The sequence below is a fragment of the Calonectris borealis genome, chromosome 14 (genome assembly GCF_964195595.1).
Source record: "Calonectris borealis chromosome 14, bCalBor7.hap1.2, whole genome shotgun sequence".
Classification (NCBI taxonomy): domain Eukaryota; kingdom Metazoa; phylum Chordata; class Aves; order Procellariiformes; family Procellariidae; genus Calonectris; species Calonectris borealis.
In genome coordinates, this window is record NC_134325.1 from 3455095 (window position 1) to 3473953 (window position 18859).

The 18859-nt window shown below is 55.3% G+C and overlaps 1 protein-coding gene across 1 annotated transcript; it reads right to left on the reverse strand.

The window, feature by feature from the left end:
- Positions 1-1550: 1550 nt before the first annotated feature.
- CTSD (cathepsin D) lies at positions 1551-18602 on the reverse strand. Its single transcript, XM_075162985.1, has 9 exons — positions 18296-18602; positions 17663-17819; positions 15206-15329; positions 13462-13580; positions 8858-9057; positions 7592-7714; positions 6271-6415; positions 5179-5277; positions 1551-4495 (listed from the first exon to the last, which is right to left on the reverse strand). Exons 1-9 carry the CDS (start codon positions 18355-18357, stop codon positions 4334-4336), a joined length of 1191 nt encoding a protein of 396 aa, XP_075019086.1. The 5' UTR covers positions 18358-18602; the 3' UTR covers positions 1551-4333.
- Between the last annotated feature and the right edge of the window lie 257 nt (positions 18603-18859).

Consider the following 18859-nt stretch of genomic DNA (forward strand, 5'->3'; position numbering starts at 1 on the left):
GACGGTGAGTAAAAATAGTCTCCCAAAGCAACAAATTGCTGAGCCAACCAGAGGAGCAAGTCATCTCCATAAACGAGGGGTCTCATCCTCCCTCTCCTTAGGCAGGTCCTTCTCTGAGGGGGCTTTTGGCAAAGCCCTCATCAGACCTAGAGCGGAGTCAGTTGGAGGATCAGGCCCATGAAGACAGCCCTAAGGGTCAGGGCCAAGCGCCCTACTACTCAAGGGGACATATAATGAAAAATTTTCTCTTCTTTGCACCGGTAGAGACATTCAATAAAGAGTGAGTTATCAAATTGTCACGTGCAGGGAGTTCTGCAGAGACGGTGCAGTAAATGGGGGGGCTGGTGTAAACCTGAGGATTTTCTGGGCAAGGTAACGTGGGGCCATGTGCAGGCTGCCCGTGGGGTGGGATGTGCTCTGCTCCCTGCCGGAAAAGCATGGGCGGACAATCCTGGCTCTTGGCTTCTCCAACTCTTGGCCAAGATCAAGCCTGTGATTGTTCCCGCTGAGATGTATCGTTCAGTACTCATGGCACGATTAAAGGTTTGGGCACAATCCCCCAAGGAGAAGCAATGCCCTCGTATTCCTGTCGATAAATATTTGGTAGCAGATGACTTGTTCTCCCCTTGGGCTATTGAGGAACGGTGGGCTGCATGATTGGTTTTCAGGACCCAGCCAGCCTTTTTGGGTTAAATCCATCTCTTTAACGTAGGAGAATAGCTGATGGGGGTATTAAGGCATCCTGGGGGAACAGAGGCTCGGGATGTGCCAGCAGGGAAATCAGTTAAGCTCTCTGTGTGCTTAGATCTGCGCTCAGAAAACGGGGTGGGACTTGGCTGCATCCGTCTTGCTTATGTAGATGATGCTTTTTTCAAAGTAGGGATTAGCTCTTATCTTCCACCTGGCACATGGGGCCTTCATTCTGCAACGGAGTCTCCAGCTCCCGTACAGCAGCGCTAGGACTAAAAATCGCACAGCCAGGCAAGAGGGATGGATTTTTCCTACATTTTGAAAAAAAACCAAACCCATGTTCTTCATCACCAGGCTCTGGGAGCGTGAATTCCACATCCTAGTGGTTTTTAGGCTGGACTTAGAAACTGGAGTCCCGCTTTGGCTGCTACAGTACCACTCTACGTCCCAAGTCGAGCAGGAGCTTGTTCTACTGGCCCAGAGGACCAGGGGACAGCTCGAGTAGCCTGTTGGAGGACTACCCTTGGCAATACTCAGCCAGGGAGATGTGGCCCCAGAAGGCTGTAGGCTAGGAGGGATGCTGGGAGCGCCTGCTGCCCCAGTGGTGCGGGGTCAGGCAGGTGACACTGTCATGTCACCCTGAAGAGGCTGGGTTATGTTTTAATACAAAAGACAAACCCGACAGGCTTCTAGCATGTTTCCTTATCACAGAGAAGGGAAGAAGCCCTGCTGAAACACGGATGAGTCCACCCAAGTGGGTGACCAGATGTACTGGGCCAACAGGTTGGGGAGACACAGTCTCTGGACACCGAGAAAGAGTTTGGCATCTCAAACTGCTTAAGGAAAGACCACTCTCAGAGTTAAGGGGGGAAATACTGTATTTTCTTTTCAATTTTCTGTGATGAGACAGTAATTCCGACAGCAAATTAGATTAAAAAAAAAAACAAACAGTCACGCAGTTAGAGTTTGGTTTAAAAATGCAAATAAAAGAACGAGGGGATGAGACCCATTCAGGGAAGACTACGATGAACCGCTCCTCCAGCCTATCCTAAGGTATGTCACTCAGGGCATCGTTTTGGGTCATGCTCTTTCCCCCGGCAGCAGTCTCCTGCCTGCCTGAGGACCGACACCAGCCCAGCCTTGGATTACCGCGGAGGCTACGACGCAGACGGCGTAAGGCATTGCACGCCCAGCAGAACTGCGGCCCGACGGCTTGTTCTGGGGCTGCGCTGCATGTCCCGCTTAAATCTGACGCTGAAGACATTCAAAACCTGCTGCCAGCTCCATGTTGGGCTCCCCCCCGCATCAGGTCTGATTAGCGGGTACCCGAGAGGCTGTCTCTGTCTCGCCGCACTGGAGAAATCCTGCAGCTGAGAAACGATGTAGCAGGACTTGGAGGAGCTCTGGGCACTTAATCGGTGTGAAACCGGGGCTCTCCAGAGAGGTGCTGAGTATCTGCTGATTTTGGAGTACCTACTGATGATTTTTTTCGGTAACACGCTACTGTTCTCTAGCCAGTCTGCAACAGATGTCCTTAGGCGTCCAGATGCAGCGTTGCAGGTGAAGACTACGAGCAGGCAGAAGCAAGCTTTGGGAGCAGCATTTGTCGCATCCAGGGTTGCAGGGCACAACGCACGCATCAGAATTGTGCCCAGGCCTGTCCCCACTGCCCACGCCAGACCCCTCCAAGGCACGAGGCATGGTCGTAAAGCCAAACTGATCAGCTGCAGGAGGTGGGGACAGGGGACATCCGCAGGCTACATGCTCACTGTCCTCCCACAGCTCACCTCAGGACCTCTTCCCCACCTGTGCCTCTGACGTTCGTGGTGAATTCGATACTGTGGATGATGTATATGCATTTCACCGGGCATAACCATCTATTCACCTACTGCCCAAAGACCTTTCTCAGGAACTTCCTTGGTCCCACCGGTACTGCTGGCAGGATTATCAGTGAATTTTGGGGAGCCAGGATTTTACCATCTGTTTTGCCTGGCCTGAGGTCATGGATGGTGCTGATCTGGTCCTCTTGCCACCCTCAGCTTTGCCCCTCACCTCCTGCCACTCCCTAACTTCAGAACCTGATCCAGCGCATTGGGAAAGCAAAGGGAGTCTTTTACACCTGGGCTGGGATTCTTGGCAGCCTCTCTTCTGCTTTCCAGTACTGCTTAAAACTCACTTTATTGTCCTCCCAGCTCCACCAGTGTTTGCCTACTGATGCCAGCCCAGTACAGTGAGCACAGATATGCGCAGAACTCGGTTCTCCGGGAGGATCTGCGAGCACAGCTAAATCAGCTACAACCTCTCCGAAGCAGGATTGTGCCTCACTCCGTCTGCAACACAGGGTGGACGTGAACAGAGCTCTCGCCAGCATTAGTAAGGTGGAAAGCAGGTAAGGAGGGTGTTAAAGGCAGTTGGGTTTTGGGACGGGGCAGCAGGGAAAGCGAATGCAAGTCCAGCAGCTGCCACGGCACCCTCCTGCCTGGGAGGTTTTCTGGCTCTGCCAACTGTCTCTTGAGTTTTGGGCAGTTCCAAATGCTGCGAATAATGTTTCCAAAAGGTCTTACGTGGCTGACAAACACCTACGGATTTTATCAGTGTGATTGCGGCTTGCAGATCACTTAGTTGCTTTAGGAAATATTATTCTCAACTCACTGGCTGCGGATGAAGCTGGGAAGATCTGCTGTTTGGGGAACCTGGGAGAAGTTCACCACACCAAACTCAAGAGAACCTGTGTCAAGTGACTTTGCTCAGCAGAAAGCTGGGCCTTCATGGCCATGAATTCAAGTCACCTCTATTAAATCCTATCTTGACCCCCTTTATATTCTTACTCCCTGAAGAGTCCCACTGGCTGGAGCCCCCTGATGAATCCCTGCCTTGTTAGGTCAGGCACGTGGACATCACGCCTCCAGCTCTCTCACTAGTGCCGTCACAACACAAAAACACACCACCGAAGCCCTCAGGCTCTGAAACTCAACCCTTGGGCACGCTACCATGATTCCCCATCGCTCCAGCCCGGGACGTGCTCTCCCAGGACCAAGCCAGCACGAACCTGTTGAGAAATGACCTAGGGGTCACTGCCTCAACCCATCGTGGAGGGTGATGAAGATGGACTCTCCTCCCCCACCCACTCCCCCACTTCATCAGTGAAAAAGCAAGAAGAAGTAAATAACGTGCCGGACAGCCTTCCCCGTCCCTCTCCCCCAGCGCAGAAGCCCAAACCCAAGAGCAGCTGCACAGCCTCTCTGCAGGAACGGAGGTGCCAGGGGCTGGCTCCACCAGCTGTCCCCCCAGGAAGAGGACCAGGGCTGGGGGACGTGAGAGGGCCTTGTTCAGCTCTGAGAATCATTCTTAAAAACAAATACTGGAAGACCTAGCAGTAAAGCAAGGAGTTGTCAGCTGGAGACCTCCAGCTGGAGTTGTCAACTAGAGACCTCCCAGCACCACTTACTCAACAGAGGGGAAAAAGTAGCTAGCAGGGCACTAATGACTATTTTCCATGTAATTTTAAATCTAGTTCCGTTTCTTTTTCTTTTTTTTTTTTTTCATTTCCACTCACTGGGTTTCTAATCCTGGTAATCTTTCTCTACGGCTCCTGTGTGTGTGTAGAAGTGTGTGTGTGGCAGAGGCAGTGGGGGTCAGGCGCTTAGACACATTTGGCAAAGCCAACAGAGTCGTTATCACGGTCAAAGACGGTGTAGTAGGGACCGATGAAGACATCTCCCAGGATCCAGAGCGGGCCCCCGGGGGGTGGGACGTCCAGGCCTGAAAAGCCGCTCAGGCAGATGGTCTCTCCTTGTACAGAAACCTAGAGAGAAGAGTGAGAGCTTCAGTCCGAGGAGGTCCTCCCCTTCCCTCAACCTCGCAGGCTCGGCAATAACTCCTGCCAAGGCCGGCTGCGCTTCAGCCTCTCCCAGCCTGAGATCCACAGCTTGCAAAAGTAACTCCCAACCTGCCACCCCCGTGGCTCCAAACCCAGCTCCCCCTCCCAGAGCCCTTACGCAGCAAAGCATCGAGTAAAGCCCCACGTCCCCATAAACCTCCCAGCCCACGCAGCTCTGAATTAGAGCTGTCGTTGAAATTTTGCACAAAATGATCCTTGCAAGTTGACTCTGCTGTCTTAAATGCCACGTTGGTGGCCTCTGCTATGACAAGGCTGGCCTCATGGCACCAGAATCCAGCAGAAAAGGGCAAAATGTTTGTAGAAAGTGATGCAACAACCTGCCTGCCCTTTCTCTTCCATCCTGCTACTCCTCTGAGCATCACGCAGGGGGTCTCGCTCCTGCAGGACTTTGGTGAGCTTGCCTGGGTCCATCAGCCACTGCCACCACCCTGTCACCCCAACCTTTTAGACTTTTTCCCAAGTGCCAGCTCCAGCTTTGTTTTTGCTGCTCTTGCATTTTGGATTTCATGGTTGAGCTCTGAGTGCAGAAGGTAAAAGTTAGGCCTTGGGGGAGAAGCGTAAGGTTGGCAGAAGCTGCCTGGACACACCTTGAAGACATACTGCTCTCCGGTGAGCTGGTAGGGCTTCCCTCCTAGCGTTAGTGTGACGACAGGCAGAGATGACACCTTATCGCAGGGGATCACGTACTGAAACAGAAACAGTAAAGGCTTTACGTGGCAGCTCCCATGCCCTCAGGAAAGGGCACGGTCTCTCCCAGGCACAACCACATCTTTGCTAAGAACTGCTTATCGCAGGGTGCAGAACAGGTTTGAGCTGGGGTAAGCTCAAACGGGCTGCTCCCTGCTGGGGTAAGCAGGCTATAAGCTGAGGGGCCGGAGGGTTTTAGGGATAGGGATGGAGCCAAAGGATGCTGGGTTCAGCTTTTGGCTCTGCTGAGCCCCAGGGCACAGCACCTGACGCAGCAGGGCTGGGGTCTTTCCTCTGCCACAGGATGGAGAGATGTGGCTTGATACAGCCTAGAGACACAGACAGGGACTCAAGGTATGCTGAACGGACAAAGCCGGTTTAATTAACACTGGCGAGTCTTGGGGAGGGTGGCAGGTCTAAGCCAGTTGTTGCTGCAGCATGGGGTCTCCCCACACTGCAGAAAAGCCCTACAAGTGCTCATGGCTTTGTGATTTGGGAGGGGTTTCAGAGCAGACCATCCTTCCTACAGGGTCCTTATAATCCCTGTTCCTCCACAATTTCAGGGAGGAGAGGTGACCTTGTGAGATTAGCTAAGATGGTTAAAAGCTTGGCAGGGAAGGTTGTCATTTGCATTAAATATATTTGTATTAAAGTGCCTCTGGACTCACATTAACGTGAATCCTTGGCCTCAGCTGCAATTTGCACCCCTTCATCTCTGCCTCCCGGAGACGGGCAGCAGGGATGACCCAAAGCCTCCCGAAGTTCACAGACTGTGCCCTCTACCAAGAGCGTGAGCAGGGCGTCGAACGCTACTCGGGGTCAAAAGACAGAGGGGTCCCTGCTATGCCAGGGGCTTTTCCAGGAGCACAGGCTGGGAACGGAGAGCGGAGGGAGCAGAAGACTGGGGTCTCTAGAAGCAGCTGGGTGCAAAGCAGGGCGGCACGCGGATACCGCGATGGCCATGGATTCCCGCTTTCCCAGCCCGGCCTCACCTGGCCTTTGATGAGCGGTTTTGCACCGATGGCTGTCTGCAGCTCCTTCACCTCCTTGGTGGGGCCGGTGATGAGCGAGGTTCCTGTGTCCACAATGGCCTCGCAGCCCCCTTTGCACAGAGTCAGCCCATTGGCAACATCCACCCTGGGGAGAGATGCCCAGACAGAAGACAACCCTTAGAGGCCTCCCAGCGAAGGCTGGGGGCAGCAGCAGGCAAAGAGATGAAGACGGCCGAGCCTGGGCAGTACGTAGGCATGCGAGGGAGGGCTGCGAGCGATGCCCAGGAAGGACAGGAGCTCAGAAATCCTGATGCAGCGCTGACTTAGTGCACAGACCCGCTGGCTCCCCGCAGGACCCTCGCCTGCTCCCGACTGAGCGGGTGCCTTGGTGCGTTACTGCATTTCTGCCTGCGAACCCTGCCTGCGAAACACCGTGACTAAGGGGCACGTGAGCGAACTAAGGGCGGTGCATTAGGGACTCATATCGCCAGTGCTACTGCAAAAACCAAAGGGTTAAAGGGGTGGTGTGATGGCTGAGGGGGTCATGGGCAAGGGAAGGGTTCGTGTACATGGAAGAGGCAAGGCAGGAGCTGCTCGGCTTCCTCACCTGCGTTGCGTTTCACAAGCAGCACGGACAGATAAAGCCTTCCAGCCAAGGGTTTGCCATGCTTTGCCAACGTGGCAGGGCTGGGGGAAGATGATAACTAAAACTCTGCGCTGGGGAGGGATGCGATCTCCGGGGAAAGGACACACTCTGATCACAGGCCACTTTTAAGTTCCCATCACGTGGGAGAGCTCAGAATAGACCGCAGGGCTGGCGGCCGGCAGCTCAGCCCGCTCTCCTCCCCTCTGCCTCCAACAATGCACGTTGATTGCCGTGCCGTGCCCTTCAGTCAAGGGCTGGCTTCCTGGGGCCTCATCCTGCTCCTCCGGAGCTGTATCCAAGTGAGCCACACAGCTCAGGCCTCGCTGAGAGCTGAGCAAAGCCGGGGTTTAATCTGTGGGGCTCGCCCTGCCTGCAAGGAGGACACGCTGGCGTTTTTCCCCGCTTCGCAAGGGCGCAGCAGGCGTTTTCAAGGGCCAAGCCGTAAACAAGAAGAAAGGATTGTGCAGAACATCTCCTGCTGTTTTCTGCCTCTCCTCCCCTTCCAGCAACAAACAACCCAGCCTTAGGGTGGGATTTTAATCTGCTTTTTTTTGGTGTGGATGTGTTACAGGGATAGAGATGATTCCTTTTCGGGGAGAGTCTCAGCCCGGCCCCAGGTGTGAGTTGTCTGCACACATGTCCCCACACATGTAGTTGGGTGGAGGGGTGACTTACGCATCCATGTGGACCTGCCAGTAGGCCTTGCGCGTGACGTTGACCCAGCTGAAGTCGCCGCTGTAATACTTGGGGTCGGTCCCTCCCAGGAGCAGCTCGCCGCCGGGTTGAGCGGTGGGGTCTCTGAAAAACAAACCCCAAACTCGTGATCATCAGGGGCAGGGTGAGAACAACCCCCTCCGCGTGCTCCCAAAACGCACACCGGGGTGCTTGGGGGTGAAGCATGGCATTAGCAGTGTTGAAGATATGTCATGCTATAATGTCAATATAAGGACAGATACTGTGAGATAGGCTGGGGTGGGGAAGTGGGAATAGTTTGGCCCAGCCGAAGCATCCTGCAGCTTTTCACCTTGTGCTTTTGCATGGACACCTGGAGAAACTCGCTGCAGAGAAGGGGGACAGCAAAGGGGAACTGAGCACTGGTGCAGGGACCCCCCGAGTAATCGGTTTGTAACAAGCACCCGTGCAGGGTTGGACGCGGTTGATGCAGCGTTAGGTTATCTGCACCCGACTCTGCGCCAGTCAGCAGCCTTGGAGCCGAATCTTCAAGGTTACTGTCAGATAAAAGCTCGCTGCCGAGCAGATGGGAAGAAATATGGTGATGGGGGAGGGCTGGCACTTGAGCGGCCAGCAGCAGCCCTCTTTGCCCTCCCCGCTCCCGGCGTGCTACTTTTTGGGCTGAAGTAGTTCAGAGTCCCCCCTGCGGTGCCAGGAGGGTGATGGGGTGTCCTGGGGGGGAGCAGCAGCGGGTGGCAAGGCGATGGGAGCTACGCAGGAGGATTTCCCGGAGGGTGAGGGAGTGTTAGCCCCATCATTAGTGATGACTGGTGGGGGCCACGCTTGCCTGGGAGGTGATATGGTGGTGGCCACATGGCTCACGGATTTTGGCAACAAACTGGGGCTGTGTTTACCCCCCTAACGGGGACTGCACTAGCAGCGTGCAATCTCATGATCACAACCCTGTTTATTTTTATTTCTCTTTCCTCTGGAAACATCCTCTGTCTCTTCATCAGTTAAGAAATCTGGTAGCAGATCTACCCAGCTTTTTATCAGTAAAATGGCTGCATTTCTCCTTCCCTTCTTACTTCAAAGCAGTAAACAGAAGAGATTTTGGCCCAACTGCTCCAGACCTTGCTGAGACCTCCCCAGCAGTGCTGGCCAGGGTATAAACTGGCACATGGCAAGAGGTGCTACCGGGAGGCATAGAGAAATGCCCAGCTGGGCTTGCCCTCGCAACGAGCGGTGAGCCACCAAACCCAGCACTACCTGTTCAGGTAGAAGGAGAAGATGTTTTTCTCGATCAGCTTCTGTTCCATGATGTTATCGAAGAAAGGGGTGACCTTGTCCACAGAGATCCTAGGGAATGCCATGCCCAGGATGCCATCGAATTTGGCAGCAATGAACGTGATGCCTGGCTGCTTCACGGCCTCCCCGAACATCTGGTTCTTGATCTTCAAGTTACCGAGCTGAGGGGAGATGGGGAGGGAAGCGAAAAGCAGATTGTAAAGAAAACTGACTCAGGGGACTGGGGCGGGAACGGGATCTTGCTGAACGCAGACTGTAGCGTGTCCCTCAACGCGCTGCCACGCTCCTGCCTGCTTTCACCCTTGCATTCGTAGGCAGCTGCAGAAACCAGATACCCTGGTGCCACTCTCCTCCGGGGGGGGACGACAGGCCACACTAGCCACACAGTGGCACCTCCTGAGTCCCTGCAAAGCCCAGCGCACCCCTACGGGCAGGAGCCCCCCTTTGCTCTTTGCTCTTACTCAATACTTTCAGTCTTTTGCTAGGTCCCGGCCCTTGGCCATGCCATTTCGCAGCTCCTCCTCTTTGCACAGAGAGCCCTATATCACTTTGTCCCCCCTACATCGCCTACACCCTTCCCCTATCGCCTTCATCGTCCTTTCCTCCCAGTCCGAAAAGCTCTTGTGTTGTGCCTTTAATCCTCTTCCCCACCCTGGACATCTAAGTGATCTCCGTGCCCTACCTCCTCGGGTGCTGCACCCATCCCTGGTCGGGAGCACAAATCCCTCACCTCTGCCAACGACCCCTGCGATCTCCCCTACACAGGAAACATCCCCAGGATATTGCTGCACCTCCCAGAAGAGCCACCAGAGACCTCCTGTGGGAGGGGAGAAGACCCAGCCAGGAAAGCGAGGTTGAGCCCGAAGCACAAAAATAGCAAGCGGAGTACTGTGAATGCAAAGGTCACCTCTCTTGCCAGCCACAAGATGGACTGGCGTTCCCCACTGGAAAGCTGAAACGCCCCACAAGGGCAGATCCCTGGAAAGGAGGAGATCGCAGAAAACAGGATAGGTCTGCTGATGGGGGGTAGGACGTGTCTGCTGGCTCCTGGCTCTAGCAGTTCAGGAGGTTTCTGAGCTTCTGGCTGACCACAGGCAATTTTAGCATCTGTGCTAGGACGATTTCAGCCTCTCAGCCTCCAGCTAGCAGCCCTGTAGTGAACCGGCCTGGACTGAAAAGCTGGCCTCTCCTACCTGATGGCAGATAACGATCCCTGTAAATTACTAATAGCCCCCCCAGGGTTAGACAGCAAGGCTGGGATGGGCAGTGTTGGCTTTAATGGTATCGGAGGCTTGCGCTAGAAAAGGGCGATCGAGCCTTGCAAAAGCTAAAAGCCACAGGGCAGGATGTGAGGCAAAACAGCTCGCAGCAACGCATCCGCTCGCCGGCGCGTGGCGAGCACCCCGGTTGTATGCCGCAGGTTTACGAAAGCCACCGCTCCACCACTTGGCACAGCTGGTCCTGCCAGCAGCTCTGAAAGTTCAATAAGGCTTCCACTTAAAAAAAAATAAAATGCAATGGACTGTTAAAACCGAGCGCCAGGTCTGTTTGAATATTGCCCTGGTTGCACATCCCAAGAAGGAGACAGATATCTGCCCGGCAGTGGGGTCTCAGCAGACCCTGCCCACGCTTGGTCCTCAGCAGGACTGAAACCCAAGAGCATCTTTAGCAGAGCGCTGGCGCCAGGTGACAGATCCTTCGTCTCTGTCCCTCGGCTGGCTCTCACCCAGACACGGAGCGACCGAAAATCATTACCAGTGGATGGCTGCGTGGTGGCTGCCCTCCAGCGCTTTGCAGACAGGTGTCGGCACCCCGCAGCTCGCCCGGCCTCCTTGTTAGCGGCCTCAGCCGAGCAGGCAAGCGCCGGATGGTGAAGGCAGACTAGAGGCAAGGGCCTCCGCGGCACGGTTTGGTACCGGGACTCGGGGCTCTGCAGAGGCACAGGGGAGAGGCGAGGAGGGGCATCTCCTGCGCGTTGTGCCTGCACTGCAGACCTGGGACAGACCTCGCGCCCCACAGCCGGCAATCCTTCCTCTGCTGTCCTTGAAGGACATCCCAAGGTCAGGCTGCAAAAAAGGGCTGAGATGCCCGAGCGGCAGAGGGCTGGCTGAACCCGCTGCTCTTTGGAGGGTGAGCAGCACCTCGAGGTGCTATGAGGCATCATTCCTCCACAGAAGGAGAGAGGATGTTTGACATGAGCTCGTCACCCTCTTCAAAAAAAACTCAGGGCTGAGGGACTCTGGACCACCTGCCAACCAGCGCCCTTTGGTCAGATGTCAGTGCTACCACAGCTGTTGTGGTTGCTTCCACCCAGTGGGATGGCTGGAGCCGAGAGGGTCACCCTGAAGGCTGTTTCAATGTCTGTATTTCCAGACTACACCCGACTGGGAGCTTGCCTACAGGATGCTGTGCATCAGAGGAAGCATCTTCGTGTCCAAGCTGAAGGTCCCTGACCCTCTGAGTCGCCCCTGCTCCTGCGTACTTCAAACATGACACTGCTCAGGCTCCAGGCAAGAGGTTTCTCTTGCTTCTGCCCAGACAGAAACCAAATGCTACAAGCTGTGCTAGCTGCCAAGAGCCATCCCCACTTCCCGAACAAGCTCAGGCAAAAATCCTTCCTCTGAGCCGCTGGGAAGTAGAGAGCTAATTAGCAAGTAGGCATTAGGGTGATAATTACAAACCAAAAAAAAAAGAAAAAAGCTGCAATTTTCCTTCTGACTCACTTCAGCCCCTGCATTAAGCCGGAAAGCGCCTAAACCAGCCCACACTTTCACGGGACAATAAAGTTCGCTGTTTGCCTCGCTGCCCCGCTCCATTGCTGTGACGAATGCAGATGCCTCCGCCTGCTCCGTCTGTATTTTGCAAACCTAATGTAAGAGAATCCATTAATGCTACGTACATGGTGCCTTCATTTGGCGAGAGCCGCAGGAAGGCTCGGCTGGGTGGCTTTTTTTGTGGCGGGGTGTTTCTAAGTGAACCGAGGGATGCAGGAAATAAATGGAATGAACTGAAACTGAAACTGTCCTGAAACCTGGTGGGCTGCAGGAGGCAGAGAGCAAAACCAGAGGTGCAAAGCTGCTGGCAGCCCCTACGGCTCTCCCCCACAGCCTTGTCTGCACTGATTTTCAGGGTTCACCAAGCCCATCAAAAGCCCTCTCCTCCAAAGAGGGTCCTGCACCCAGCCTGATGCTGGCATCTTTGGATGCAGTGCAGAGGCAACAGCTGGTGCTTCCAGGCTAGCCTGAAATTTTCCTGCTATAAGGATGGGCTAAAGAGTGGTCCTTGCATGAGCCATCCACTTCGGGCTCCTCTTAGCTATTTTCTTTTGATCCCGATGAAATTCGTAAGCCAATCCTTTTCAGCTGAACCTAACACGGAAACCCCCAAATCCCTAGATTTATGTGCTTATTCAAAACTTTTGCTTTGTCTCCTCCCTGCAAAGCAAACATATGCTCTTATCCCTGCCAGGAGACCCAGTAATCCGGGAGCACGTGCACAGCTGACATTCGGCAGCTGGCAAACTCTCACGAGCATCTATACCTGGGAGGCAGTTGTGAAAGGCGCCTGTCCTTCACAGGACAGAAAGCTCAGCCTTTGCTCACTGAAAAGGAAACGATAGGAAGCAACCACCAGCAGCCCGGCTACCTCAAGCTGGGCCCTGAACGCTGCTGGGGAACGCCCCCCAGGTGTTACACAGCCTTTGCAAACATAAGCACAGGTTCTCAAAGAGCACTGGGCAGCGAAGAGCCCATTTCTGGCCAGTGTTTGGGCAGCTGCCCGTGTGGACGTCCACTACCACGTGGATGTTGGCCAGAAACAAGCTGGGCACCACCAGCAGCCTGTGCGGTGGTGCTGATGTGCGCTTGGGCTGGGAAATCATAGAATCATTAAGGTTGGAAAAGACCTCTAAGATCATCGAGTCCAACTGTCAACCCAACACCACCATGCCCACTACACCATGTCCCTAAGCGCCTCATCTACACATCTTTTAAATACCTCCAGGGATGGGGACTCCACCACTTCCCTGGGCAGCCTGTTCCAAGGCCTGACCACTCTTTCAGAAAAGAAATTTCTCCTCACGTCCAATCTAAACCTCCCCTGGCGCAACTTGAGGCCATTTCCTCTTGTCCTACCACTTGTTACTTGGGAGAAGAGACCAACCCCCACCTCGCTACAACCTCCTTTCAGGTGGTTGTAGAGCACGATGAGGTCTCCCCTCAGCCTCCTCTTCTCCAGGCTAAGCAGTCCCCAGTTTCCAGGGTCAGAAGGAAGAGGGTTGGAGGGATGGCCAGAGACTGAGTTTGCAGGGCACCATGCGTGCGGTCCATGCTCCTAGCCTGCTGACCTGCTGATTAATACCTTCCCCCTTCTCTGCCTGCCTTGGTCATCGTCACCTCCTCAGTCATCATCACCACCTCTTTTCAAAGCACTTGGAAACACGGCGCTGAAGCATGCTCTATACGAGTAGGACACTCAAGAAGGGAGACCCGTTGAAATCAAATGGCTTTGAGCGCTCTGCCGAAAGCAGGCTGGGGCAGCTCGGGGCAAGGGCAGTTGTCACTCACCGTGACGGTGTCCTGGCTGAGGTACCCAGAGAGGCTCCCCGTCCCATAGTGGATGGCGAACTCGGTGCCGTTCTCCACGTAGGTGCTGGATTTAGAGGCATCGTACTTGTGGTGCAGCACTGCAGCCAGGGAGGGGGACACAGGGGGACATACAACATTAGTGCTCCTTGATACCTAGGGCTCCCCGACACCTAACCCCACACCACCCGGCTCATCTGGACAAACGGACACTCAACGATGTGAAAGTGGGCCTGAATCCAGACTGCTTAACAAAACATTTCCAATGTCTGGGGATTTAGGTGGGCAGATCCAATTTGGCTGTTAAATCGGATTTGGTCACCAGGTATTAAAAGCCTAGAGGCTACATGGCTGGTGTGTCAGGGTGCGTTAGACAACAGAACGAAATGTCCCCCCCATGCCATGGAGAGCCAGGGTGGCTTTAAATATAGCCTGCTTTGGGCATGAACGTTTTCACTTCATGGATTTACCTGTTTCTTTTACTAAGAAGTGCTGGAAATTTTTTTATATGGTCATTGTTTTTTGTGCAGAAAGGGCTCAAAATATTCTTTTATTTGCAGAGGAGAAGGGCTTTCCCCTAGTCTAAGCTGCTTTTCCCCTTGGAAGGGTTGGGAACTGTAAGATATCCCTGGTTTTATGGCTGGGCAGATTCCTCCTCCGCAGATTCCTCCTGAGTCACGAGTTGGGCAGCGGTGCGTGGCGAGCTCAGCCAGCCCGGCTCTGCGGCTGCTTGCTGAGCGGGGCAGACAGCGGCTGAGGACGAACCAGCCGAGCCCTACGGAAACCGACACGCTATCCGGGGACTTCCCCGGCTGGGCCGTCTGGATCCCAGTCTGGCAGGAGGTTAGGCTCGTTGCATAGTCATAAACCGAGCCCTTTGGACCCAGCACCTCCTGTGCCACTGCCTTGAGAAACCAGCTCCCTGCTACAGATCAGGAACCCCCAAGAGAGACCAGGTCTGGACCTCACCACCCTACATCTCATTTCGCGTATGCAAAAAGAAGGTTTGTTTCCTCTCTGGGCACTACAGGGCTGTACAAAAAGTCCAAATTTCCTCCCTACCCCCAAGGAGCACTGTGGGCTGCCTTTCACGGTTGCATTTGTTGGCTCCACAGGTTTCTCTGCTCTGCTTAAGCAGCACAGCCGATGGCTTTTAAATGGCATTTTGCCATAGCCGGGTTTGACACCTTCAACTGCGGAGGTTTATTGCGTAGGAACGCCACAGAGCAAAAAAAACTCGTAGTCCCTAAGACGTTCTCATCTCATCGTGCCTACCTGGCTCTCGTTAATTATAAATCCATAAACATGCACGCACATGCATCCGTGTGGCAATAAACCAGAAACTAGGACAGTTTGTATCAGATCTGGCAAGAGGCTGATTTTTTTTTCACCAGCCTTGCACAATGGGGCAACAGCAGCGTCGGTCTATAATTTGGGGAGAAACATCACAAGCTGTGATGCTGCTCCCCAGCTGCAGGGCCAAGGCTGTTGGGGAAGGTTTGAAGCTCTGCGTGGGTGATGTGGAGGGGAAAAAACAGGAAGGGAGTAATGAAGGATGGATGCGGGAGGTTGGGATCCTATTTCCAGCTCTGACCCTAAAGAGCCCATCAGCCTTTGGCAAGCCCTTTCACGCTGCTGCCTCATTTTCTCCTCTTGCAATGCCAGGATCTGCATTTTGCAGGGAGGGAGAAGCTGTTGAGCCGTGGCTGGCACCGGTGACACTTACGGCAGGCGATGTCCAGCAGGTGACAGTGCACAGATGGCACCCAGAGGTTGGAGGAGCCAGTGTCGAAGACCACAGTGAACTTCTGTGGGGGGGTCCCGATGCCAATCTCGCCATAATACTGGGCCTGCAAAGGAGGAGAAGGAAGCCATGAGTAGAGGCAGCTGGCTAAAAGCAGGGATTAAAGACCAAAAAATCTCTTAGGATTGAAAAAGGGACCAGCTTCTTATCTAGGCAGTGCCCTCCTCTTGTTTTTGGCAGTGATGGGCTCCCAGCCTTCATCCTCTGGAAGGGAGGCTCCCCTTCTGTGTTCGCACCTTATTACAGCGGGTGTGAAAAGGATAAATTGGGGAGGAGGAATGGGATGGGTGCTTGCGGGGGAGGACTTTTGGGGCAGAGAGACAGGGGGAAGGTCTGCAGGCTGGTATGCGGTTCACTATAAGGAAGAGAAAAAAGATGGGAGGAAGCCAAGGAAAACACCTGTGCTAGTGAAAAGCTGAAACTGGCTGGGAAGCTGCTTTGCTGGCGGGTTTGCAGAGGAACCGTGAGTTGCAGCGAGCAGCAGCTCTGCCCACTGCGGGTGGAGGTACAGCTGCTGGGGCTTTTGGTGTGGGTTGGCGAGCCCTTGGGGTGGGGAGGAATAAAATGCTCAGTCGTGGGCATCAGAAGACTTTGGAGGAGCTGGAGGGAGAAAAGGGCATCAGCAGCACCACCAGAGAGGGATTTAGGGCTGCGAGGTGAGAGTCTGGGAGAAGTCCCTGTAGCGCGGGTATCCACTGGGTACCCCTCTGCCCTGCAAGGGCATCTCTGCTGGGACTGGAAGAAACCTGGGCTGCTGAGATGTTTGCAGGGCATCCCTCTATCTGGAGGGGAGAGGATGAACAGCGAATGCTCGGTAGGTCCTGGAAGGACCCATTTTTCCCCAGCCCTCCCAAAGGGGCAGAGAGCCATGTTGTGCTTAAGCAGCTGGATCAGGGCCCTGGAGAGAAGGCTGCTAGCAAGGGAAGCCAGCCTGTGGCCTTTCCAAGCCCCCCATGTACTTAATTGGGGGGGGGGGGGGGGGGGCAGGGAAAAAAACAGGATTATCAAAGCTGCTCACCTCCTGTGCGCTTAGTTTGCAGGGGTTGCTCACTGAGTAATTAATAATCCATTGCAATTAGCCATAATGGGGAGGCAGCACTTGCTTCCAGTGATTCTGTAATTATTGCTGGGGCTTGAAAATTAACCCCCGGTATAGGAGCCCCGTACCTCATATACACAGACCCGCGAGGGGTCCCAGGGGCTGGTGGGGACCATACAGGGTGGTCTAGGGGAGGTTGTGCCTTTCATCCAACAGCTCCTCTGTCAGCAAGAGCATTTTCAGCCGGGCTGGGAGGGACCCAGCGGTCCCTTATCTCCCACTGAAGGTTGGGCTGGTCCCCCTGTGACAAGGGAGCAGAGTCCTTTCCCAAACGGCCGCCCGAGCTGCGGTCGCAAGAGACAACGCTGTGGCGCAACCGCTAGCGCCCTGGCTTTCAACACCACCGATTAAAACACCGGTGGCCCTTCCCAGCACAGCCCTGGTGGGACAGTGCTGGCTGGGTGACAAGAGCTCCTGGGGAAGGGGAGCAGGGGGGAATATCCTGAATTAATGCCCCTATATCTGGCACCAGTTTTATTCTGCCGGCCAGTGGTCACATCCCATCCCCCCAAAAGCCACAAGAGTACCCGGTGGGGAACCCAGAAATAGGAAACCCCACATGTGTATGGCAGCTGGGCAAGGGCAAATGTCATGTCCTTTGTATGGCTTCTCCTTTTATCGCTGCCTCCACCAGAAGGTTCCTTTGCTCCCTAAGCTGCTGAGAAGAAGGTGGAGGTGCAGGGTGGCTTCTCCCAAGGCTGTGCAGAAGATGAAGGATAGGAAGAGGAAGGGTGCTGCATCCCCAGTCCCATAGCAAGCTGGTGCCCAGTCCGAGCCCTCTCTCCATGCCCCATGCTAGCTCTTTTATGCCCCAATGCCCAAGGAGTGGAGCATGATTTTTATGCTCCTGTCTTGCAGAAAGTGGAGCCCAAACTGGCCAGAAGATGGTAGGAAGGACTGCAAGCGAGCAGACCCCTATTTGCAATTGTTAATTCGTGACAAAGGGGAAAGGAAATAGGTCACAGAAGCTGCAAAGCTTCCACAGGGGTGGCAGTGGATTGTTTATTATTATTACAATTATTAGTATTAGTATTTTTAGTTTAGCAATGATGGGAAGCAACTTTCGGCAACCACCCACCAAGCTGTGGGGGTGCAGGAATCTCTCCTAAGGGATCAACATCTCTCCCTCCTTCACCTTCCTGGCTGTGGTGGGACGGTGAGGCTGGCATGTCCCACCACCCCCCCGGGACGGGTACCCCCAGAAGTGATGGCCACCCGGCCAGCATCGCGCTGGGGTCTGCCGCAGCGGGGGGGTGGTCGTCAGGAGGGGCGTTACTCACATCCATGTAGTTCTTCAGGATCTCCGGGGTGGGCTCGGCTAGGTCGGCGAAGCCCAGCTTGAACTTGAGGAGCTGGGTGAGGGCGTTCATGTCCGGGATCTCGCTGCCCACCTCGTTCAGGACCCGCCGCATGGAGGGGAACTTGGTCAGGGGGATCCTGCGAGGGGAGGGCGAACACCCACCTGTTAATGGGGGTGTGTGTGGGGGGGTCCCCATGGCTCCACGGACATCAGGGGACCCGCCAGCGTGGGGTGGACGAGGTTTGGGCTCCCACAGCACCCCGTGCCGGATCCCCCTCCTCGTGCCGCGCTCAGCGCTTTTCCCAAAGCCGGAGGATGGGGGAGGGGGAGGGCGGCAGGTGGCCGCCAAAGGTCACCGGGAATAGGGGAAGCAGGGTCGAGACCCCCCCCACGGGCAGGGCATCAGCCCTGAGCCCCCATCTGGGGGGGTCTCAGCCCTTCTCCCCTCTGCTTTAATATGGGGGGGAGGGAGCAGCGCCGGGGGGGTGCCTGTGAGAGAAGCCCAGAGGCCACCATTGCACCAGCGCCTGGGGTGCATGTCCCATGTCCCCCCCGCCATCCCCACCCCATCCGGGGGGCTCAGCCAGACCCCGAGGGACCCCCCGCGGCTCACCTGATGAGGGCCGCGCAGGGCCCCGCCAGGGCGAGCAGCAGGAGGAGGCCGTGGGGGCCCATGGCGGCGATGGCGGTGGTGGCTGGGGGGTGACGGAGGCCGGAGGGTCCCGCCGTTGGGAGGCCGCGACGCCGCGCCCGGCCGCCTTCCCTGTTTTTGTAGGAGCGGCGGCCCCTCTCCAGGGATTTTTTGAGTCAGCTGACAGTCTAAAATTGCAACCGGCGGCGTCACGTGAGGGCGGGCCGGGGCGGGGGCACCCGCGTGGGGTGCGGGGCCGGGGGTGCCGCCTCACGCCCCCCCAGTCCCCAGGCCTGACCCCCGGCGCCTCGGCCCGTGACTCAGCCTCCGGGAAAAGGGGAATAAACACCATTAAATAAATCACGAGGCGCCTGGCCGGCCGCGCGTGCTTGCTTTTGTTGTGTCTTTAACTTCCTTTTTGTTGTTTTTTTTTTTTTTTCCCTTGTTCTTTCCAGGTTTTCTGGCTTTTCTCTCTTCCCTGGGGAGGTGGGGGGACACATCCCCCAGCCAGCAGCCCCCCAAAACCCTGCTGAGTGCAGCCCCCCC